At 36.8% G+C, this 23,220-nt stretch overlaps 2 protein-coding genes across 4 annotated transcripts; one reads left to right on the plus strand and one right to left on the minus strand.

Moving 5' to 3' along the window:
- Window positions 1-1,592: 1,592 nt before the first annotated feature.
- Window positions 1,593-15,503, minus strand: LOC131790016 (USP6 N-terminal-like protein). 3 transcript variants are annotated; one of them, XM_066166381.1, is made up of 15 exons: window positions 15,147-15,503; window positions 12,622-12,689; window positions 11,923-12,008; window positions 11,501-11,531; window positions 11,011-11,091; window positions 10,419-10,523; window positions 10,171-10,280; window positions 9,960-10,008; window positions 8,996-9,061; window positions 8,666-8,720; window positions 7,991-8,085; window positions 6,855-6,920; window positions 6,253-6,352; window positions 4,340-5,127; window positions 1,593-2,104 (listed from the first exon to the last, which is right to left on the minus strand). In XM_066166381.1, the coding sequence occupies exons 1-15, from the start codon at window positions 15,148-15,150 to the stop codon at window positions 1,976-1,978; spliced, it is 1,833 nt and encodes a 610-aa protein (XP_066022478.1). In that variant the 5' UTR covers window positions 15,151-15,503; the 3' UTR covers window positions 1,593-1,975. The 3 variants fall into 3 exon arrangements, 2 of the variants coding, with proteins under 2 accessions (XP_066022478.1, XP_058963178.2); XM_059107195.2 differs by having other exon boundaries at window positions 11,501-11,534; XR_010717438.1 differs by having other exon boundaries at window positions 1,965-2,104; window positions 2,478-5,127; window positions 11,501-11,534.
- A 4,463-nt stretch (window positions 15,504-19,966) lies between these two features.
- On the plus strand, window positions 19,967-22,427 carry LOC131790020 (homeobox protein BarH-like 1). Its single transcript, XM_059107202.2, has 2 exons — window positions 19,967-20,301; window positions 21,121-22,427. The coding sequence occupies exons 1-2, from the start codon at window positions 20,034-20,036 to the stop codon at window positions 21,516-21,518; spliced, it is 666 nt and encodes a 221-aa protein (XP_058963185.1). The 5' UTR covers window positions 19,967-20,033; the 3' UTR covers window positions 21,519-22,427.
- Window positions 22,428-23,220: the final 793 nt, after the last annotated feature.

Below are 23,220 nucleotides of genomic sequence, written 5' to 3' on the forward strand. Positions count from 1 at the left end.
TTATGATTTGAAGGAAACCATCACAAACAAAAACAAAAGAATTGAAGAATTAGAGCAGGAAATCAATGACACTAAATTACGATTAGAAAGTGCTCAGCGGCAAATCACAAACCTTACAAAGAAACAGTTTGTGCTTGAGAACTTGAACGCTAAGAAAAATACAGCAGCTTTTTACACTGGTTTTGATAACTGAGATGTTTTTGAGGCGGTGTACAATTAACTTAATCCCTGAGAGCGGGGAGAAAACATTGCCTACTGGCGTTCTGGAAATGTTGAAGTCCCTGCTGATTACGACCAGAGGACTCTTTCAAGAAAAAAGGAAGAGCTACATCTTTAAGGCCAATGGACGAATTTTTTCTTGTAATATGCAGATTAAGACAAGGGTTTCATGAAGATTATCGTGCTCACTTGTTTAACGTGTCAACACCAACTGTAAGTCGGATAGTCATAATATGGATCACTGTTTCATGTACTTTAAGTTTGGTCACATTGACATTTAGCCTTCAAGGGAGGTGAGAGACAGAACAATGCCTGAAGCACTCAAGAATAAATATGAGAGTACTCGTGTGATAATTGATTGTACGGAAGTAAGGTGCCAGATGCCAAGTAGCTTACAATTGAGTGGAGAGCTCTTCAGCAGCTATAAACACTACACCACTATTGACCTTCATTTCCTAAAAATGATTCGAAGACTTTTTCATTTCCACTCGATCTGGGAGCAGCTTTCCTATGTAATTTCTAAATGAACACCGGTAAACACAATCACCAGGTGCCAGCTAATCAACTTACGCTACTTCAAGATAAAAGCCGTTCTCCGTAATAATATAATTTGTTTCAAAGTTTAGGTTTGCTATGAAACTCTGCAAGTACGTGGTAATCACGATGTATTGGCCAGTACTTTCAGTTTCCGCCATGTTCATCAACTACAGAGTTAAAATTGATTATTGTAGTTTTGGAGCCGGCAAAGAGCCAGGGCTGTTTACAGTTCTCATTCTTGCAATTATATAATTAGATTGCCCCTTTCCAAGAGTGCACCACTTGAGTAAATTAATAGTTCTGATGAAATCAACCTTGGGCAGGACTGCAATTATCAGTCTAGTCACCAAATATCTCCCAGTGACCGGTTAACTCGTGCAACTTTCTCAATCATTCAGATGAAACCATAAGACGCGAATTTCTTTTGATTGGCCGTGGTGATTATTTTGCAGTCAGTTTTGAGACACGTCGATAAGAAGGCACTTTAACAAACTGCAAAACCAGATTTTTTCGGTGGAGTATCTAATTCGTGAACAATCCTAGCCACACTGGCTCGTTCCGCGTGATCAGTGATGGGAAAACTGGGAGAAACCAAAGTTATGAACAGTCCAGCATTCGGGCCTAACATGCGAATACTAGCACACACTTGATACATAAATTCAACGCCACAATCTACTACCGGTATGCCTTAATGAAGATCGCAAACACAGGCAGGGAGTGCACAGCTCGCTTACGTACAATATATTTACAACACTTCACTCAGTCCATTGAATATTTCGCAAGGATGAACCATGCTAAGGAAATTGTAATCAAAATAAATGGCTCAGAAGACATGATGAAGTATACACTTGTTTAATGAGGAGTTTGATTACAATTTGCTTCTGCCACCGCAGTCAAATTTTTCCCCGCTGATCATCATGGTTAAGGAGGCACGGTCGGCTCAGAAAGATCCTTGAGTATTTAAGAAGCGAGGGGAAAAGAAAACGATCGTCTGCGCTGCCTGTTGCTGAATTCGACCACTTAAGTGCTTAAGCGTCCATACACATTTGGGCTCGTCTCTTTCGAGGGGGTAAAGGTTTGGAAGGGAAATGGATAGGGCGTTAAAATCAATGTAATAAAAGAAAGAGGGATAATTTCTTTGTACGGAAGTGCCATGGGTGATGCAAGGTTTAAATAAACATTAAAAACTAATTATCTGTCGAGATCCCAGCATGGTAAGTCAAAGTTCCGTGATACCAAACAGATTGGTTTTAGAAGCTTCCCACGTGACATTCTGTAAACTGAACTGGCTGTTCCTGCTGCTGACACTGGTTTGGCTTCCAGCCCGGCTACTACGCAAGCTCCTCCTCTGTAACGAAATAAAGAGCATTCGTAAAAACTAGGGGAAAAAATGAAGAAAGCAGCCTTATAATAACATGACTCCGCAATTTAGGCGAGAACCTAATATATTCAAGTACAGATCAAATTACTAATACGTCGAAAGGCGTCAACGACCCATTAAAGCTTTCGTTTTAGGCAAAGCCAGATTGGTCAGTCAGAAAATCAAAACAGAAACTATTCACAACGAACCATACCATCAGGAAAACCATCAGTTAGAAGGTAAGAAATGAGAGTTAGACATTACAGAAATCATGAGCCGCTAGTTGTGTGGTGCGTGGCGAGTGGAAGGTTGTTAACTACATGCACAGAAGTGTAGAGAGTTTCATTGAAATGTCACTTGCCTTTATCTTCTACAGTGTTTCCAATGCTTATGGTGCCAACAGGAGGTTAGGCGTGCAAAGATATGGTACCACTGTGCATGCGTCCAGTAGTCTGTCAAGACACTCAACTCCAAAAGTGCAATAGTTTACAGAGTCAGTTCTTTAGACACGTGGGACAAATTTAGGATAACTAATTGGTTCATGGCGAGAGATCAAAACATTAAGATTCGTAGGCTCTCTGAGACTCCACATGCATTGTTTAAGGAATGAAATCGCGTCACTAATGATTCTAGGAAATGTTATATGCGCACAAAAGTGTTAGATTGGAAAGTTGCTGATGCGGAAATTAGCTGTGTTACTTGGCAGAAGTCCTGGAATTTTCTTCAGAGAATATTAGGCTACTTAAGCCAACGCATGTGCTTGCTAAGAGGAGCAGCATTGGTTTACTGTAAAGAAAGCTAAGAAGCTGTGGTGCTATGAGGTTTTTAGTTATCCGGAGATATTTAAAATAAATCCGTAGCATCTTTCATAAGATTATACTCCTTAAAAAAAGAGAAAAGTTCACAAAGGAAAAAAAAAAAAGGTGATGACAATCAATTCTTACATTCAAAACTGAAAATTATTTAATCCCGTTTAGAAAGTGTAAACATGAGTGACAAGTCAGTTCTATTCAAGGCATTCGCACAGAGATGTTAATATTAAAAATAGGAAACCAAAAGTTTTTCACACAATGAATGACTTCGAAGAATGGCTGCTGCGTAGAGAAATTTCTTGGAATACTAAATCCATTCTAAAATTCTAAAATTCGCTTTTATTGTAGCAAAAAAAAGTCCATTGCGTAATATTCCAATTAATTCATGATTGAAACTAAAATAAATGCTCTCTGTAAAATACTATGCGTATAACTGAAGCAGTACGCTCAGATAATTCGAATTCATTTCAAAGGAATTTCACTGAGTACTTCCAAAGCGTTTCCGAACCTGGTCAACTTAAATAACTGACGCTGATAAAAATTCACCGAAAGACTATATCCTCGCAAAATCTTGCATTCCTTGCAGCTAAAAATTTCGTCAATTTACTGTACGTCCAAGATACTTCTGTATGCTAAAAATATTCAGATTAAGAAATTTGAACGCATAAACTAATCCTCAATTATTAATAAACTATGCAAATGTAAAACAAGCAGTTGTCTATTCCATCGTAAAATTGTAACCTGGCCACCTGAGAAAACTGAGTAAACAAGGCCTTAATAAAATGACTCGTCTCAGATTTAACGCACATTTGGCGAACTTTTGGAAAGAAAAAGAAAGTCATAAGATGATACATACAAAAGACAGCTGATGTCTTCACATCTGTTGACAATTTAATACATATTGCCGACTTTGATTGTTCAAGGCCATGCCTTTGATTATATTCTTACAAATGAAGCCTCTATTACCCATTAACGCGAAGCGCTTACGCGACCTTAATTGCTAATCCCCTGTTGGCCCCATAATTCCAAACCTACGAAACTCTCTAGGGTCACCTGAACTTCCCTATTGGCTCCTTACCTATTAACTCCCAAGACATGATTGGTAACTCGCCCCTCTAGTGACCATTCATTTCCTTACAAATCAGTGGAGAGAATTTGGTGTTTTGTCAGGGTAACAACCCCCAGCTGATCATTTCGTCTATTCTCTTCACTTATTCACTGGATAATGCATTAAGGAGTTAATACTGAACCTTTCCTACCTTAATTGTGTACACGGACATGGAACTCGATTGAATTAAGAACCATCGATGTTATCTACTGAGTAATGAGCACGTGACGAGCCTCATTCACAGAAGCAGAATAAAATATCGCCTGTCCCTGTTAAGCTAGCTTAAACTAAAGTTAAAGTGACCTGGTGTTCGTTTGAGTGATGTTTCCAAACAGGTGAGCCGCCGGGCCTGGAAGCCATCACAAGCGCATCCACGTCTCCATTGATTGGCCTAAATGTTGACATCGAGTTGTAAGAACCTTCGGTGGTTCTTCGTCTCCGCATGCTGCCGTCCGTAACGCTGTCGGAAGAGGGGAGAACGCTCTCGGAATGATACACTATTCGTCCATCTGGTGGTTTGTACCGTGAGATCTCCACCTCGTTTCCATCGCTCTTCCGATGATCTAACCATCGAGGGTCGTCGTGCGTTGTGCGCTGATTATTCAAGTCTCCTCGGTAACTCGAAGGTAGTTGAGGGTGTCGCTTGATTTCTATTATCGTTGATACCGATGCTTCACTTCGGTATTCCGTCGGAGTACCGGGAAATGTCGAAACAGACGTCTCGCTACGATTCATATTAGATGGAGGTGAATGCGACAAATTCGTCGGAACGCCACGAAGAGGTGATATTTCCGGTGAGACTGGCGAAGGAGGCCTGTCCATGGGTACGCGGATAATTTTGTCTTTCTCTTTGTTCTTGCGTGCACGCGCAGATGCTGTTTGATAGACGCCTCGTTTTAATGAAGCACCCGGTGGGAGAGACGGGAACTCCGCCCTGGAGGGCGCAGGTGGAGTGTCCAATCCCAAACGTTTCAAGTCGAACATCGCAGCCTGGAGCAACTCGATTACTTCATCGTCGTCGTAGTGATATGCATGCATTTTCTCTTGTAAGAACTGAACGACGTCCTCGAGGCCCATCTTTATGAAGATTTCTGTGAAGAAACAAAGCGGAACAGCCCTTATCATACACTGGACCTATTAAGAGTAGGCCTCATTGTCAGCACTTTCACACGAGCCTCTTTTTACCTACGGGAGTGTATGATGCCTTCAGCAACACCAGCAGCAGAAGCAAGCCAGAGGTCTGCAAAGGGTCTAGCAAAAATGAGGCCCCCAGGCCCCCTGCAAACCTCTCCTCGACTCGTCTCAAATCTTACCGTGAGCGGAGAAACGCGCGTTCTGCAGCGCTAATGATAAGGACTTCTCACAGGCTACGAATAATTTGGACCAGAAATCCTGTGAGTAGAAAGACTACAGCCGAGTTGATAAGAGCATCGCAGCAGGATCGCAAGATCAAAGGTTCAAATCCCGTTGAACTCATTTATTTATTGAAAGTTGTTCCAACACTATTCAAATCTACATCAGCAAGTGTCACTTCATGTACGCGCACAAACTATGAATTCAATAAGTTAAATCACTAGTTTCAAGAATTAGCGGTTACACTCAAGAAACAGCTACATGTACTCATCTTCTGACCAAACTAAAAGTGTAGCACACATTGTATATGTTGTGAGTATCCATTGCAGTACAAAATGGTAGTCAGGGTTCCAATAATTTACCACGTTAAATAGTGATGGAGGCCATATAAATTATCAAACAGTCAAGATCTTCAAAGTTTTTCCACCCGCCAACAAATTACTCAATGAAAAACTTGGTTTGTAAGTCTGGTCATCTAAAATAAATTTAGACAGACTCGCTAGTCGGTCGATAAGTCAGACAGCTAGACAGCAAGTAACTGGATGCATCCAGCATTACACGTAGGTACAACTCAATCCACTCAATCATAGCGGAGCTCGCAGAGCGTAGCCCCATAATTATACAAAATAGTAGTAACCCATCGGGCCGAAAAAATTTGGATGCACGACCGTACAAGGTGCTACTTTTAACATGCGTGGTCAACTGTACCGCGGGCACGCCAACGCCACGGCTTTGTTCAGTAGTCCAGTGGTCAGTGCACCGGGCTCCGAGTCGGACGACCCGGGTTCTAGGCGAGACGTGCGGGAAAAAAAAATGCGAGCTCCGCTTTTAGGCTTGGCTAAATCTATATATTATTAACTTACTTCTGTGCATTTTCATGATGTTGTAGGCCATAGCAGTCAACAGTCGGTCCCCTTCCAACATGAATATGTCCCACAATCTAAGTGTTAATGTAAATGGCACCTAGAAATTCACGTAAAAGAACTCTTTAATTATATAACAGTTTTCTCCTTTCAGCATGACATTTTCGCAGCGCAAAAAACTTTGATGGCAAATGAAACAACATTAAGTCTGAGCCCAAGAGTATACAAAATGAGTCTAATCTCAACTGTAATTTCTGAGGATATTTTCAGTTCTTTGGAATGCACCATAACAAACAAGTCTTCTTAAATCAAAAATACTGATTGATGCCTTAAATCCCAAGACAGCACTCCTAACAGACTGCAACCAAATGCATAATGCTTTAATCTAGTAAAAAAAATCCCCTTAGCATCATAAAACTTATTACTAAAAACTACTTGCAAATAATTTATATTATTGATCTTCATTTATAATTTCTACCACAAACTTTACAGTTCATCATTCATAGGTAGAAGTAATTCTCTTTGTACAAAGTACAACATTCAATCTCAGGAAATCTCCATTTTTTTTGGCTACATATACATGTAATAGCACTACGGCATACCCTGTCCAGAAAGCACTGCATAAACCATTTCAGAGTATAAAGAGTTGAATAACAACCTTCTTTTTCCTAGAGAAAAGAGCAAAGTTAGTACGAGCAACAGTAAATCAAACCTGAAAAAACAAAGAAAATTGAACACTCAAGAAAGAGGTACTCTGGTAACTATTACATACAGTGTTCTAACACTCTAATTTCCCCTAATAGTAATTTCTCCTGTTAAGAACCAAAATTCTCATCAAAAGAGTAATTTTATTGTGATTATTTTAAGAAGAATTGAAGTTCTTGCAAAAAGATTGAATAGAAGAGAATTCTTCTGGTAAGAATGCACTACATCTGAATATCTCAAGAAGAATCTCTATGTCAGGAACTCTTGCCACAAGAACTGGGAATTCTTTTCTTAAGAACAAGAATTCTTTCTAGAAGGCTATGAAATAGAGAGTTCTTCTGGAAAGAATGGTTAACCCTTTAACTCCCACAAGTGACCTGGAAAGAATTTATCCTTACAATACAAATACAATGTCAAGCAGATAAGTGATATGCACAAAGAAAAATATCAATTTGGGGATAATTAGTTGATCCAATACTAAATTCTCTGAACTAATATTATAAGAATTGTATGATTGACCGTACAGAGAATTACAAATTTGATCTGGGAGTTAAAGGGTTAATTGCACATCTTATGAATAGAATTGCAATTTTAGAAACTCTTGCTGTCAGAAACAAGAATTCTTTTCTCAACTAAAAAAGAATTCTTTTTGGCAGGCAATGAAGCAGAAAGTTCTTCTGGAAAGAAAGTTTAATTGCAAATCTTACAAACAGAATCGCAATTTCAGAAACTCTTGCCACAAGAATCAGGAATTCTTCCTTTCAAGAACAAGAATTCTTAAAAACCCCACTGGTGCATCGCCAATCATCAATGCACATGTATCTTACAGTGACAAGTATAATGACAAGTACATCTACCTGAGTTATCATCAGTAAACTAAATGAAGATATTACCTAGACTTAAAAGACCCTGATGAAAATTGGGAAACATACCTAGGCATTGCTTTTAATATCAAAATATACAGTACTTCAGAATTTCTTACTAATGAGTACAATGAACATATGCCACTCACCTAATTAAGATAAGAACTTACCAAATTCTTGTGAAGTCTTGACAAAAGTTTCCTTAAAATCTTATCATGGTGCTCTTGAAATCTTATCAGCTTTGGAAAGCCAGGTACAAAAAAACCTTACATAGGAAAAAATATAACAGTACATACTTTACAACAGTAGTAGGAGATACAATTCCCACCAATTACTTATGCAGCACTCAAAAAGACAGCAACACAAAGAGCAATTAACATTTAAAACATGCAGTCAGTTTAAATAATGCCAATATCATATTGTGCCTGATGTATGAAAATCAAAATGAAACACAGTTTTCCTATGAACCCTTTCACCCCAGGATCCAATAAAGACATGTCATTCTCGCTGCTGACTGTTATGAATTTCCTTGTAAATTAGACAGGCCTTCTAATTTCAATCAAAATAAGATGGGAGTTGAAGGGTCAGCAGGCCTCCACATTATAGAGGTACCCTTATCTAGACTTAAAAATTCTATGTAGCTGCACTGTATGGTGCTTACAACATTGTACATCTATTTAGTAAATGAATTTAACTTCTTAGGACCTCCACTACTCCCTTCCTTCAATGTTACAAATGTTATAAATGGTACAATGTTACAAACATAAATGTAGTTCCTCCCCCCCCCCCCAAAAAAAAAAAAACAACAATTGGCAAGGGAGTTAGGACATGTGAGGACTACCCACCATGCATGGCATGTTTCTTGTCAGTGAGGAGTGCAGACAATGCCCAAAAAGCATCCTAAAAGAAAGACAAAAATGAATTATAAAACAGAGTTGGATCTTTCCTTTAAAAGTGTTACCTCCATATAAAAAGCACTTTTACCAACAAAAACTACCGTTGAATAATAAACTAAAAGCTTTTGGCCACATTGCTTCACCTACTTACAAAAAGCATTTCTAGATTGATCATTTCACAAGTACACCACTTGCTGCATAATTTAACCTAAAGCACTAGGGCTCAAGTTTGTATAATGTATATGACAAGCACCCAATAAAGAAAGTAAGGGCACTTACCTCTTCATTAAGATACATTAACAGCAAGGCGGCTATCCCACTCATGCCTTGACAGTAGCCTACCTCCTATCACACCAGAAGTACATGTAATCAATCATTGGTTTGTACAATGAACAAAACTGATTGATGCCAAAAATTCTAAGTTTCCAGTGTTTGTTCCTACATTTGGTGGCTTTTTTTGTTATTGTCAAAGACTATTAGTGGATGTTGAGGTAACATATCAGGGCGTGAAACTGTGCCTAATACAGGCTAATTTGGCAACCAAATCCTGAAAATTAGTCACCAAATTGATGACAAGATTGTTTCATAATAACCTTACTCAGAAATAAAGTGAATTAAAAAGATTTGCAAAGATAAATCCATAGCAAACTTCCCTGTTAAGTTTGTTTCCAAAACGTTGCACAAGCCGAGTCAATCGCTCTGACGAAGGGCTAACGCTCGAAACGTCAGCTTTTTTACCCTTTACGGTGGCTAATTTACGTTTTTAACCCAGTTGTTAACACTAAATTACCTGCTATACTCTCCCACCGACGCAGCACCACAGTTTCTTTAGAAACTTACCCCTTTATCCATCTTGGATTTAGGTGAGCTTAAATGTTATATATCATCCATCCTAGTGTCCACTTTGTAGCACATGAAAGATCTCTTTCCTAACTTAATTTTTGAGGGTCTATCTAGAAGGCTGACAGTGTAAAAAAAGGGTTTTGTTTGTCTTTAAAAATGGCGACTAACTTTTTTTGAATTGGTTACCACTTTGAAGAATTTAGGAGCCAAGTGGCTATCAGAAAAAAAATTAATTTCACACCCTGCATTTTCCAAATTTACTTAAAATAAGAAAAACCAGATAATCAGACATTGGTCCGAATTAAAGACATAAGAACAATTTGATGCTTGGAACTTCTAATGATTGTTTCAGGTTATTTGAAATTCCTTGAAAACCATTCTACAATACACCTAAGCTTACCACATTGTACATGGAATATGCTGCAAGAACATGGAACAATGCTTGCTGTCTATAAGATGAAAAAGTAAGCGCAAACATTAATTATATGCAGTTAAAATTGAATGAAGAGACGAAACAGAACATTTTTATGACAGTTCTGTACTCTAACCATTGTTACATGAACATGGATTATATAAAATCCTTATGGCAACATGTGCTTAAATGTTCTTACTTGATTCCATATCTTTCCCTAAACATGATGTGATCTCTATATGTTCTGTTGACATCTAAGTCAATCTGCCGAATGTCTGGAGACTGATTTCTGGCAATCCTTTTCATGGACTAGAAAAAAATATAAATTCATCATTATCATGACAATGCAAAAAATCCACAGGTGGTGAAAATACCCTTAAAACTGGTGCTACATCCACAAATAACTGGAAACATAAAATAATACATATTTACTGTTGATTCATGTACCTCGTAGACAGTGCTCCTGTTTGGAACATTTTCAACTTGGAGGAGTTTTTTCCAGGTTTCTCCTCTCATAGAATTTGGAATTCCTTTGTAGATACGTCTCCTTAGCTGAAAAACATTTACTGACAAGTTAAATATAAGAGTATTTACAAATAAAACGGAAAAAAGTTACATATGTAAGATCTGTGAATAACATAACAAAAGACTTTCTGAGGGCAGGCATTTTAACTACAAAACACAGACCTTTTGTTGTCATCAACTGGGATATCAATAAATAAATTTCTGCCCATCATGAAATGATTGTTTAAGAGGATAGACAATATAGTATGCCACAGAGATGTTGCCCATTATTAAAAGTGTTAATAGACATTTATTATTATCAATTGACAAAAATAGTCAGTAACAAGGTAAAAGGAAAAAGGTAATTAGCAAGGAAAAAAATTAAATTTAATATCTATTTAGCTCAATCAACTATCACAGCTAGCAATTATTTATATATATGTGGCTTCTTAATGGGATAATTATAAAGCAGGGCAAAAGTATATTTCTAAGGCTCAATCTTAAGTAAATAATACAGCAGCAATCAATCTTTTACCTTTTCTCCATGTATGTATTTGTCCCAGTTCTTTGTCATCTTGACCCATTTTTGGACCCTCTCGCGTTCTAATGTTATAAGCTATCAAAGAATACATGTATCATAAATTAATTGCAGGTTTTTAAAAAAGATAAATAATTTCACTTGCATATTATACAAGATATAATGCCTTACTGTGCCACAAAGGTGGCAAATAATATGTTCTTTCGCACAGGTTCAGTACTCATGACTAACTCTTGGTTCCTACTTCATCAAAGATTCTACAAAAAATTCATGAAAAACAAAATGGTGACTCCAAAAGCCTTTGGTTCATCTAGGGTAATGCAGCACACAACCACAAGGTGACAGACCACCAGGCATTTATGTCCAGTCCAAATTCCTTCTAAATAAAGTAGAAGGCACTGGGTAATTTTAGACAACACATCTACTCAATGTAACTCTTATGTGACACGCAAACACTGAGTGTGTGCCTCTTTAATATTGTGAGTACCTTATCGTCTCGGCCTTCTGGTTGGTCATTTCTGCTGCAATATAAATGAATTTTTAAAAATCAAATAATGACAAAACAGTAAGAAGAATATACACAAAATACAGATGTGAATTATGCATAATTATTACATTGCACATACTCTTAATAGCCTGTCACCCAAATTGACATAAATTGTAAGTCTTAATACCCAGCATGTCTTAATACACTGTACCATGTAGGTGTTTTCTGAAATAGCAATAGTACCAACATTTCCAAAGCAACCAAGTTTGCCACACCTTAGATCAACCTTTTAACAAACAATAATTTTATTGTCCATATGTATGCACCTCATTTTACTAAATTTAAATCATATAATAAATTTGGGGTTAGGATATGTTACAACAACAAAAAAATTCAAAGAGCACATGTGCTTAAACACTTACTGAAGAAATCCATATCTATCAGTTATTTTGTACACAAAGAAGTTTGCATCCTCCCAGTCATCAATTTCAGCATTTTCATCATAACCCTAAAATTGAAGAGTGACAATAATTAATTTTTCAGTCTTTTTATCAATACTACATTTACATGTAGTACTTTTAGAGAGCCAAGAAACCAGAGTACTTTGAAAAAAAAACTGTATCATACAAGGCCACAAAATAACAAAAAAAATACTCAGATATTTCTTTAACCAGTTAAATCCCAAAAGTGATTCACACATAACTTCTCCTTGTAATATTAATACATTATCCAGCAAACAAGTGATGAAAATATTCAAACTTATTAACAAAGAGTTCTTTAAGTTCTTAAGGAAATATCTAGCAGCTAGAGGTGAGTTCGAATTAATAATCATATCGTGTGAGTTTAAGGGTTAAGAATCTGAAACGGACACTGGATGTTGCATCATTTTCACTTTAAGAAAAGAGTAAAATCAGAGAATACATTAATGTAATTTACATACATGAATAAGTAGTCATTTACAATTCTTGTATTTGAATATCTTATTTTCATTGCTCCTTCTCTTTCAAGCAACAATTCCATAGATTGGAAAACCATGTTGCATAGTTAAAGTTCAATTCATCACTACAAAGTTACATTCTATAATGCGACACAGCTGTATTTTAGATTTCAGGACAACTTACTCTGTCATACTTTGCCACAATATGATTTCTTGTTTTCTCGTAGTCTTCATCTATCTCAGATGAAAAGCCTGAAAATAAAAGTAGATGGTTAAAAGCTATACAAGAAAATTGAGCTATTTACTGGGTTAAAATATCTAAAAAGTAAAAATCATATGTTTTCACCTCTGGGTCAATCATCAGGGTAAAATTTCCCATTATTTATACTGATGATGACCTTGTGTCAAAATTGTTTGGTTTCTTTTTAAAATATTTTAGCCTTGTAAATAGCTCATTTTTTAAACCTAAGTAAAATTCAAGAACAAAAAGCTATATATTAGTAAACCCTCACCAATCTTCCAAACTTCTACTAACATACCGGCTATTTAAAAAGGGTGTCCAAAATCAAGTTGGAAATAGAATTGTTTTTATTTTTAGATGATTGTGATTGATGAGATATAACCAAACTACATGTATTACTTGTGAAATGCACAATGGCGCATCTTTCCATGCAAATGTACACAGTTGTAATCACTGAGTCCAGTTATTTAAACAAAGTTTAGCCATTATTGAACAAAACTGCATTCTAAGACATCTCCAATTATTTTAACCACACCTTTCATCTAAACATTTATTTTTGTGAACAGTATCAAGAGGGATGGAAACTAATAGTGGAAGGTCATTTAATTAATTAAATCAACCCTCATAGAGAGAATCTCTGAGACCCACTGCTTGCATAAAACCACTTCTTGGGTTAGACCTCATGTCAATAACCAGCCCTGAATCTCTAAGTAACTTTTTGTTGTTTGAGTTTCATTTTTCAATGGACCATCAGCATCGTAGTTTCAGATCTTACAGTTACTATCAACTGAAGGCAATGTTTACTGAGATACACACCATGTTAATAATGTTTCTATCTCTATAGTTCAATTAATTTAGATGTGCATGTTCTTTCAAATAGGGTCCAGTTCTAATTTAGTCAACAACCTTGACAAAGTGCAGATTTGTGCAAATGAAAATAACTTCTTGTTTATTCAGTAATCAAAAATCAAATTAACTCATTTTTAAAGAAAACACCCAGTAACATTGCATTACTACTGGTAATTGTGCTGTGTGTAGCTGCACACAAAAAATATATTTTAGATAGGTAACTTTTGTTCCTTCATCTTAAAAAAATTATAAATTCTGAACAAATTTCACTCTTCACACATACAGAATCATGAAGTTTCTAGTTAATTCTGTGTCATCACTATATTGGCTTTTTTTGCTGTTTTGTAAGCCTAGTACTAGGATTCTCAGTAAGATGCTTTGAGAGTGGATGGATGAGAAGTATAAGACAAGCAAAGGCCCATTTTGTACTGTTCCTAGCACTTTGACTAGGTTTGATAAATTTCGTTTCTTATCAACAGATTTATCAAGAATTGTGCACACCTGGATTGATAAATTTTTTGGATTCTAGTGCCATTGCATTGCCCCCAGTGATATTAGCCTTAGGTAGTAAACAATAGCAGAGATTTTGTTTAACATTTTTCAGTTATCTTAATAGTGTTCTTGTATAGCAGCTAATTGTAGCGATGACTTCATCTAGAAGATTGAAAGAAGAACGAAAGACTTCAACGAGAAAAAAATATTCAGAAAGGAAAATTTGTCGTTGCATTTCAATAACAATACTAAATGTAAACGTAGTCCGTGATTAGACGTTTGACTGAACTGCATATCACCACTCATTGCTTACAACTTCTTGAGAAAACATAAATAGGATTATTGCTTTCACGCGTTGAAAGCAGTCACCCTTATCGCCCTGTGAAACCAAATCGTCCGATATCAGACGAGCCTCTACTTAACTCAACTGCATGAGAACTCAATTAAATCAAATTGTTAGGAGGTATTTCGAAGTCAAAAAGGCAACTGGAAGAGACTCGATTAAAGAACGTCAAAAACAATAAAGTATTCTCTCGTCAACTTAAATTGTATCATCCTAAACTTGTCGACTACATGGGCGAAATTGAAAGGAGCTTTGTGCTGTTCGGAAGTAAGAAAACGTTCAAAAGCTGAAAGGTTTCGATTTGTATTCACGTGGACATCCTCTATGAAGAGTTTCTCAAGTACAAGCGGCACGACATGAGGACTGTTTACATTGATTTTCCCCAGCTAACAACCCGTGACGCAAGTCGAATGAATCTATCGCGCAGATTTATGTAATATATTGTCACTACCGAAGGATTAACACGAGAGCTGTGATAATATTCGAGACAGAATTCCATGCATGTTATTTTGCCAGGCAATCATGCCGCCTTCGACTGAAGGAAACAAAAGACTCCGCTTGTATTTGCTCACTTATTTCTGCCAACTTAAAATTTGAGAAAAAGACCACTGGTACGAGAAACGACTAGCACTGTCGCGCTAAAAACTTCAGCGTTACGAAATGCTAGACAACGACGATCTCTTCTTCCGCCTCAAGGCTTGAAGACACGAGAATCACGGTGAATAGATATAAAGGAAAGACGATTCGGAAAAAAAATAAGTGCACAACTAACTCATGAACTTACTCATTTTGTCGCTCGATGGCTGTGTTCACAAAACAAAAATATTTCTGTAGCGACGAAGCGGGTATAAGCACACAAATCTGTTCATAAGGTTGCTGTTTATGGGTTGATCAGCCAGTTTCCTGTATAATGTAGAACGTAGAAGGGAGTTGTACTGCGACAGTCTCAACACCAAAAGGAAATTATCCGCGAATTTGCCGCAGTCACCGATTTAAAACTTGCTGTACTCCTGGTATTGTATGTCGAATTGATTCCCTTGATATATGGAGCATTTTTGGACTACCAAACTCGTCTACGAGTTATAATTCAGCGAGAAACCTCCCCCTCGTTCGCCATAAATTTCAATGTATTTGCATTGCAAGTGCATCCCGCAAGAATGAGCTGCGCATGACATTAAGGTGGCCTCGTTCTCGAACACATGAGTGCTCGTAACCAGTACCTCACAAGTAACAACATGTCACTTAAAATTATGGTAAAGAAAAGTAATTTACACTTTGCAGTCGAAGCATGGATTTCAAACTTAACTCAGGGATTTTTATCATTCATAAAGTTTTTGAGCTAAGTGCTGGGCTGAAGGGGTTATGCCTACCCGTTTTTTGTAATGTTTGCCCACAAAAAAACAACAACAACAACAATACCAACGATCAAGCGATCAAGCATAAAAAACAAAATGATTCAGTTTAAAATAGTCTTTCCTAGTAAATATGTAAGAATATTGTTAGTATGCTGCGAGGCTGCGATATCGCTTAGATCAGTGTCTCGGCTCTTTTCTAATTCTAGATCTGAAAGGTTAATGATACATTTAATAAACACAGCCCCGTCACTGAGCAATACAAAAGATTTCTGAGTGTTTGAACGAGTGAAGCATTGTCAGTTGAAGTCTAAATGGCGTCTGGTGCAATCCCTGAACTAAACAGTTGGTATCTTTACCCATGAAATGAAGAATATGTGACGATAAACGTACTAACTAAAGAATGGCCTCTGTAGGTTAGGCGGGTTACCCTGTCTGTCAACTCAGTCACTCCAAGCCAGCACTCATTCAGTGTGGCAGGAAAACTCACTTCCCTATCTATCAATAGAAAGAAAATAAGTCACTTCTTTCTTCTTTGTGAGTTTTGATCTGGCCTGTCAAGTCAATAAACTTCCCTATGTTTCTAAAATCGTTTTCCCTCTGAAGATATCAGCCATGACTGAAAATCGAAAATACCATACTAGCCGTACGCCTCTCGGTTAAAACAAAACTGAAAAAATGAATGATGTCAACGTTTAGTCTTCTTTCACGATCAAAATGTGCATATGAAGGATATAAAAGCGCTTTTCTCCTATTTACGCACCAATTAATCTACATTAGGCATTATAGAGCTCCAAATGTGTCGCAAAAAGAAATCTGAAATTCCTCACACCTAGACATGGATGATTGATTTGGTCCCAGTACTCTACTACTTGGATTATGACTTTCGTTGACATTTCCCGTGACTAGATTATGGCAAAATCACAGCCGTCTTTCAAGATGCTCATAACTGAGGTTACCGTAAGACTTAACGCACGATCCGAACCCTCTCAACGACCGATGAAAGTTACGCCACAAATGGAAAGTGGACTAACATGTCAAGTTCTGTTGAGAAACAATAAAGATTTCGCGTTTCGAGAAGTCGAAAACAAAGTTCAGTTTCCTGCATTGATCAGTTTTTACCATAACTTTGCGTGATTCCTCCCTAATGGCTAAGGGCACAATAATGAAATTTTACATCTGCAAACTTGTCTACCACCGCAAGTTGCTGCTGTGGAACTTGGAGTTTTCAAATTGTGATTGGATTATTTGTTGTGCGCATAACTCGGTTTTTTATAGCAAATGTTCTTGGTTACGAATGCGAGCATGAATATGGATAGCCCTAAATTGCGCGGCGAATAAAGAAAGATGAGTACATCAGGATTGTGGAGTGGACTGGAAATTTTGCTGTAATTATAAAAGATATTAGAAGTCATCGTCTACAATATTTTTCAGAGTATTTTTTCAGACTCGAATTCCCAATTATCCATAACCTCAGTAAAGTGTTACTCATCTTCTCCGCGCGCAATTTTTAGTTCTTGGACTGACATTATTACTCATTTATTTCACACAAGAAGTTGTTTTAAGTTTAGGCGTTACGATTAGCATTTCCTTTACTTCACGTATCGTAGGTCGGAAAACAAATATCTGTTTTATTCGGTCGCTTATCTGATCCACTTCTCAAGATATCAAATGAAAATCGATCAGTTATAGGCGTGAAAATGATAGAGCATATAAATTGATTAACAGTTTTATTGCATTTATTTTTGAACTGTTTCTTATTTATGTTAACCTTTCGAAATTTACTTCAAATCATATCTAGAAAATTATTTTTTGAAACTAAATGTGTTTTTCCCGCAATAACAATGAGACCTTAATAATTAACGATTTTATTTGAACGCCTGGTTGGACAGTTTTAAAGATGGCTTGATCTTTTAATCATTGTTCAATTATTATTGCAAATGACCATGGTATCGCGTCAGAGTTAATCAGATGAGCAGATCTTAACTGATGCGCAAAACACTGAGTAAAAAGAATTAACAAATCAAGAAGCGAAATTAAACTTTGCCACAGGCGGGAAATTAAGAAGTCCGCCGTCCTTTATGTACAAGAAAATTGCCAGAGAGTTAAATTTCCTCTGTCTCCACGCAAATCCCGTTTTAGTCAAAGCTTGAACAAAACGAACTTGACTCCCTAAGGTTTTATTTTATAAACTGCATAAATTCATTCCTTTTCTTATTTTTGCTTTCATTTTTATTCCCCAGGTGAATACTTAATTATTTTTCCATGATCAACCGGCAGCCCTTCCATCTTTTGTTTGAAGTCCTCTGCTATTGCAAGATCTAGCTCTTTAGACTTTTCAAATCTAATATCTCGTTCATTTGGATAAAACTTTCTTGTACTTTCCTTGAACCTGAGGGAAAATCGATCAATTTAATTTGAAAACTAGCAGCTCCGTGTATATATTGACATAAAAATGTTTGACTTGAAAGTTCCGGAGAAATCGGAAATCACGCTGAGTTTTTCCTACATTTTGGCTGCGAACCGGTTGCCTGCTATAAGATGTTTACTTTTCGGTGGTCTCATTAACTTTTTACTCTTCCTCTTCTTCGTCTTGTCCTTGTCGAATCAGGTCTTTAAAGAAAGCTACATGGTGATCTTCAATCTCTACACAACTATTTTCATCTACTTGAATTTGGTCTGTTCCTCTTGTTGATTGCGGAATTGCCTACCGAACAGGCTCTTTTTTTTTATCAATTTTCTTTCAGTGGTGTTTGAAGGCTGGCGGAAGCAAGCCGCAAGGACTAAAAAACCGAAAAAAAATAATAAAAAAAGGAAAAAAAATAGGAATAAAAGAAAAACGGAGCTTGTTTTGCTGTTAAATGCAGCGCTGAAAGAGATTAAAATGAAAGGGCTTGATACCTCATTTAACCGAGAGATCGTTAAATTACATTTACCATAAGCGTACTTTAGTGATGTAATCGTCGTGAACAAGTGCAATAAATTTATAACAACTGTAGGCAAGAGATGGGAATAAATTGTTTGCCAATTGAAACGAGAAACCATTCCTTTATCGATGTGTTATTTTACAAGACACCAACTAATAAAGAAAACTTGAATTTTTCCGAAAATATTTCTTAGGATGAGTTTAAAATTCAGTCGGATCGGGTTTCATGTCAGGACAACTCACATGAGTTGTCTCCATGTCATCTTAAATCACGTTAGGCTTCTATTTTGAACAGTATTTATAACATGTTTAATATAGCTTTTGAGTAACTGCGAGGTAAATCGATCATCAAGTCATCTGTAAGGTTTCCTCTTGAGCTAGCAAGCTTTTGAACAAATGTAAACAACTTTTTTCAAAGCCATTACTTCACGCTTCCTCTACACACAATCAAACGTAGAATTCATGGTTGACATTGTTTAATTTGACAGTTACTGGTAATAATAATAGCTAGGGGAAGACGGCAGTTCATTTATTATGTTTGTTTAGTGGGGTGAAGTCTCTCAAAAGCATTAAAACAAGTTTTTTTTCTTTTCAATTTTTTCCTTTTGAAATTTTAATCCTGTGAAGTGCATTTTAAATTTTTGAGAATAATGTTAAAAGTAGTTAGGTTTTTAATGTTATACTCGGAACGACCAGGTAATTTTCTAGGGATTAAAATATTTCAACGTCCGTTTTATAGTTAGCTAGCGTTAAAACTACTTTGAATGGTGTCGGATATTTATTCGACATGACCAAATTAAAACCTCTCTTTCAGCCATTCACTTCCCCTAAACTGCGTATTTAATTAAACACATAAAGAAAGCCAGTTTTTATTGACTTCAGTGTTTTCTATTATTATTATGTGCAATTGAATTCTCTCTTGGAATTATAAACATAATTGTTTTTAACTGCCACGACTAAAGATTTTGATATCACTAATTGACCGAAATTTGTCTTGAAAAAGGGTTTTAACGAGCGCCATTTTCTGCTTGAGTAGAGCTGAGTAGTTGATGATGAGCTAAAGTTCGTATTAGAAACCTCGTACACGTTTGAATGCCGGGTGCAACCAGCATTTAAGCTATTACACTTTTAATTTAAGACTGATTCCAACATTTGTAATCTTGAAAAATAATTAAATACAAATCTAAATTTAAGCATATATGCATTTTTAACTGTCAATCATGTAAATGGACATGTCTATGAATGAAAACAACACAAAGTGTGATGTACTGTAATGATCGACACCCCTCCCAGCAGCCAGACTTTAAAGTGATTCCTACTCACAGCAAACACATTTCAAGTCGAGCTCGCACTTTGACGACATCAAGATTCAGCTGAAACCTTACACGCCGGGATGTTTTTTTCACAAGATCCTATGCTTTTATACCCGCAGCCTCCGTACATGCAAACCGGGCCGGCCATTCCTCGGAGCCCTCCAAGCAGACCGTCGTTTTTGATCGACGATCTTCTCGTCAGGAGACAATCGCCTTATTTAGTACCGAAACCACCACAAGAACACCCACACGAACCTCAAGTCCCTTCTAGCAGCGGAACGTCGTACAACTTTGGTATGCCAGCTTTATTCTCAAGAAGTCGCAAAGAACATTCTACAGTTTATCAAGGTATATTTCCGCTCTCAGCTCTTTCATAACTTTTTTTTCCTCCACCGATTAAAAACTTCGCACTAGGGCGTGCCTAAATTCAGCGTTTTCTTTCGGGGTAAAATTAACCGCTGTAAATTGAAAAAGTATACATAACGATTACCAGTTTCAAGCGTTTAACTGAACTGTATTTAAATCTATTACCAACTTTGTAAGAAAATTGTTAACGGGGAGGAAATCAAAGAAATTTGAGCCGTTAATGAGTTGATACCGAGATTTTCTAACCTCAGAGCAAATACTTGGCGATGAAATTAGTTCACTAGTATGTCACTCTCAAACATGCTCACCATATCTACGTACAGCGGCAGACTTTCTGTTTTGAAATGATTGGTAAAACCTTCTTTGGAGGTCGCATTTATTCGTTTATCATCATATCACAAGTATATAACATTTTTGTTCGTCTTTCTGTCTTATCATTTCAAAACAACGAATGATAACACAGAGCCGCTCAATTAATTTCAAATTTATCAAGCGAAAAAAAAATGGAATGTAGCTCTGATGCAGACCTTAGTCGTGGACTTTTAAGATTAAACTTACGTTCCCGAAAAGAAAGCAAAGCCATGTCCATGTAAATTATTATCATCATCATTAGTTTTCTATGCTAAGCGAGAAAAAATGAACAAAAAGGAAGAAAAATAAGAGAAGAGGATTTCCCCTGGTTTGACTGTTCTTTTCACATTCAACATTATTCGATATTTCTTTCCCCTTCATTTTATTTCGACTTTAGTGTATTGAATCACGCCTATTGTAACAGTCCTTAAATATTTTTTGTTCGCGTAGATCCAAGCCCAGAGGTCCTTAATTCGCTCCCGGTCTATTTCCGTCTCAAGCCGACGATGAGGACTCCGAGTGGACGAAGATGCCGTAAATCACGCACAGTATTTACCGATCTTCAGCTACGAATCCTTGAGAAAACTTTCTCGGAACAGAAATACCTGGATACCTCGAGCCGCGCCAAACTTGCCCAAACGTTGGGTTTGAACGAGACACAAGTAAAAACGTGGTTTCAGAACAGAAGAATGAAATGGAAGAAGGATACCAAACAAAACAAACAAACTGGAAGCATGGACGGAGAGTGTGCGCATTCTCAACGCAAGAATGAGAACGAGAAAGGCGGAGAGGAGGTCAGAGAAGTTTCGAGTGAAAAAGCGTCGGTAAGGCGAGGGGATGGTTCCTAGATTTACCAAAACAGCATGGTGTGAAATATCATATGTTACAGTTTGAAGAGAAATAAAGACAAACTTCAAAAGCTGTTTATAATGCCACATCGCCCAAATTACGCACTTTTAATCAGATGTACACATATAATACTATAAAACGCGCCTTATGGAAATTATTGTTATCCATATTGCAGACATTACTATAATTATTATCTATAATTACAATGTACTATATTGTAAATCATCATCAGACTTAAATTCTAAAGGTCATAGTTGAAAGGAATCGGTTTTCTGCCAGTATCTGTAGGGTTAATTTACTTATACACTGTGCTAAAATAGATCCAGCTTCAGTGCATCAAACTGGTGTGCGATTTCATCAAAAATGACAAAACTAAGAAATCTATACGAAATTTAGTGTTTAGGACATTTGGTTAATTAGTCATTTACCTAACGTGGCGATTACTTTTTGTAGGGGGGAAGGGTGAGGGGAACTTCCCCTTAAAAAGGATATAGGATATAATTATAGTGTCATTTGTATTGGTCTGGAAACAGGTATATACTTTGTCCATAATGGAATTGACTAGTCTGATATTGAACTACGAGTGCTTGTCATCGTATTGGTTGTTACAGATCTGGAAACTGGCGTGGAAAATGGCAACCTCTGGTCTGAAATAGGATCAGAAATAAGCCGAGCGGTACACCCTACTACGCATTCCACGGGTAACATTCTAAGGGACAAATGAGAAATTCTTACTTAAGTGTGTGAATTCTGCATGAAGAGCTTGGGTGCGGTGCATTACATTTTACATTCAGTTTTAAGACAAACAAACACAAACAGAAACCACCTTATAAGATACCAAGAATAATCAGACGATAACGAAACTTTAAAATAGGTTAACAGCTTATTGATATATAATATTATAGCTGTAATTTATATGTAAATATATTTATATATTAGCTGTGATATAAATACGATACTATTAACTCAGAAAAGTTATGAACTCTCTGTCTCTACCTCTCCGTCCTCCAGATCGCAGTTGCTGTCTAAAAAATGGATTCTATACCCTTCATATTGTACTCCCCAACACTACATTAATTAATTCCATTTTTTCGCGTTTATTCCGAACAGTGCGTGCTTTAATTTGACGTTGAATTATTCACATCTACTCCAAACCCTTATTGTAAATACTCCTGATATTTGGTAAGCTATACAAGTTCCTTGACACCCAATATGCTGTGACAGGCTTACTTTCCCAGTCGAAACTTGAAAAATTGCTCCTTTGTTGAAAAAAGCTTTAGTACAGTTTTTGCAGAATTACTCCACTGAATCAGTCGTTTGCTTAGTTAAAAGAGGTTGCTGCGAAAGACGTTCCTGTCATCTGTCTCAGATAGAATGTTAAAAAAGGTTTATCAACCGTCTGTTTTGAGAAATACAATAATGAAACGAAACTTAAATTTTCCATCAACATACTATGAGAGCAATGAGGTCGAATAATCATATTGTTCACCAAGGCTAGGCCGAGTAGCGATTGGTTTGTGAAATAGGTTATAAACAGGTGATACTCATTGTAAGATGATCACAAAATGTCCATCCCCTGGCTTTGCCACTTATACCGAGGGTCATCCGTATTCGTTTTTTCTATTGTCACCAACCGGACTTCTGCATTAATATAAGAGTAAAATTCGTATTTTTTTTCTTTTCCTTTTTCCTTTTGTTGTT

This window comes from Pocillopora verrucosa, chromosome 1, assembly GCF_036669915.1.
Source record: "Pocillopora verrucosa isolate sample1 chromosome 1, ASM3666991v2, whole genome shotgun sequence".
Lineage (NCBI taxonomy): Eukaryota > Metazoa > Cnidaria > Anthozoa > Scleractinia > Pocilloporidae > Pocillopora > Pocillopora verrucosa.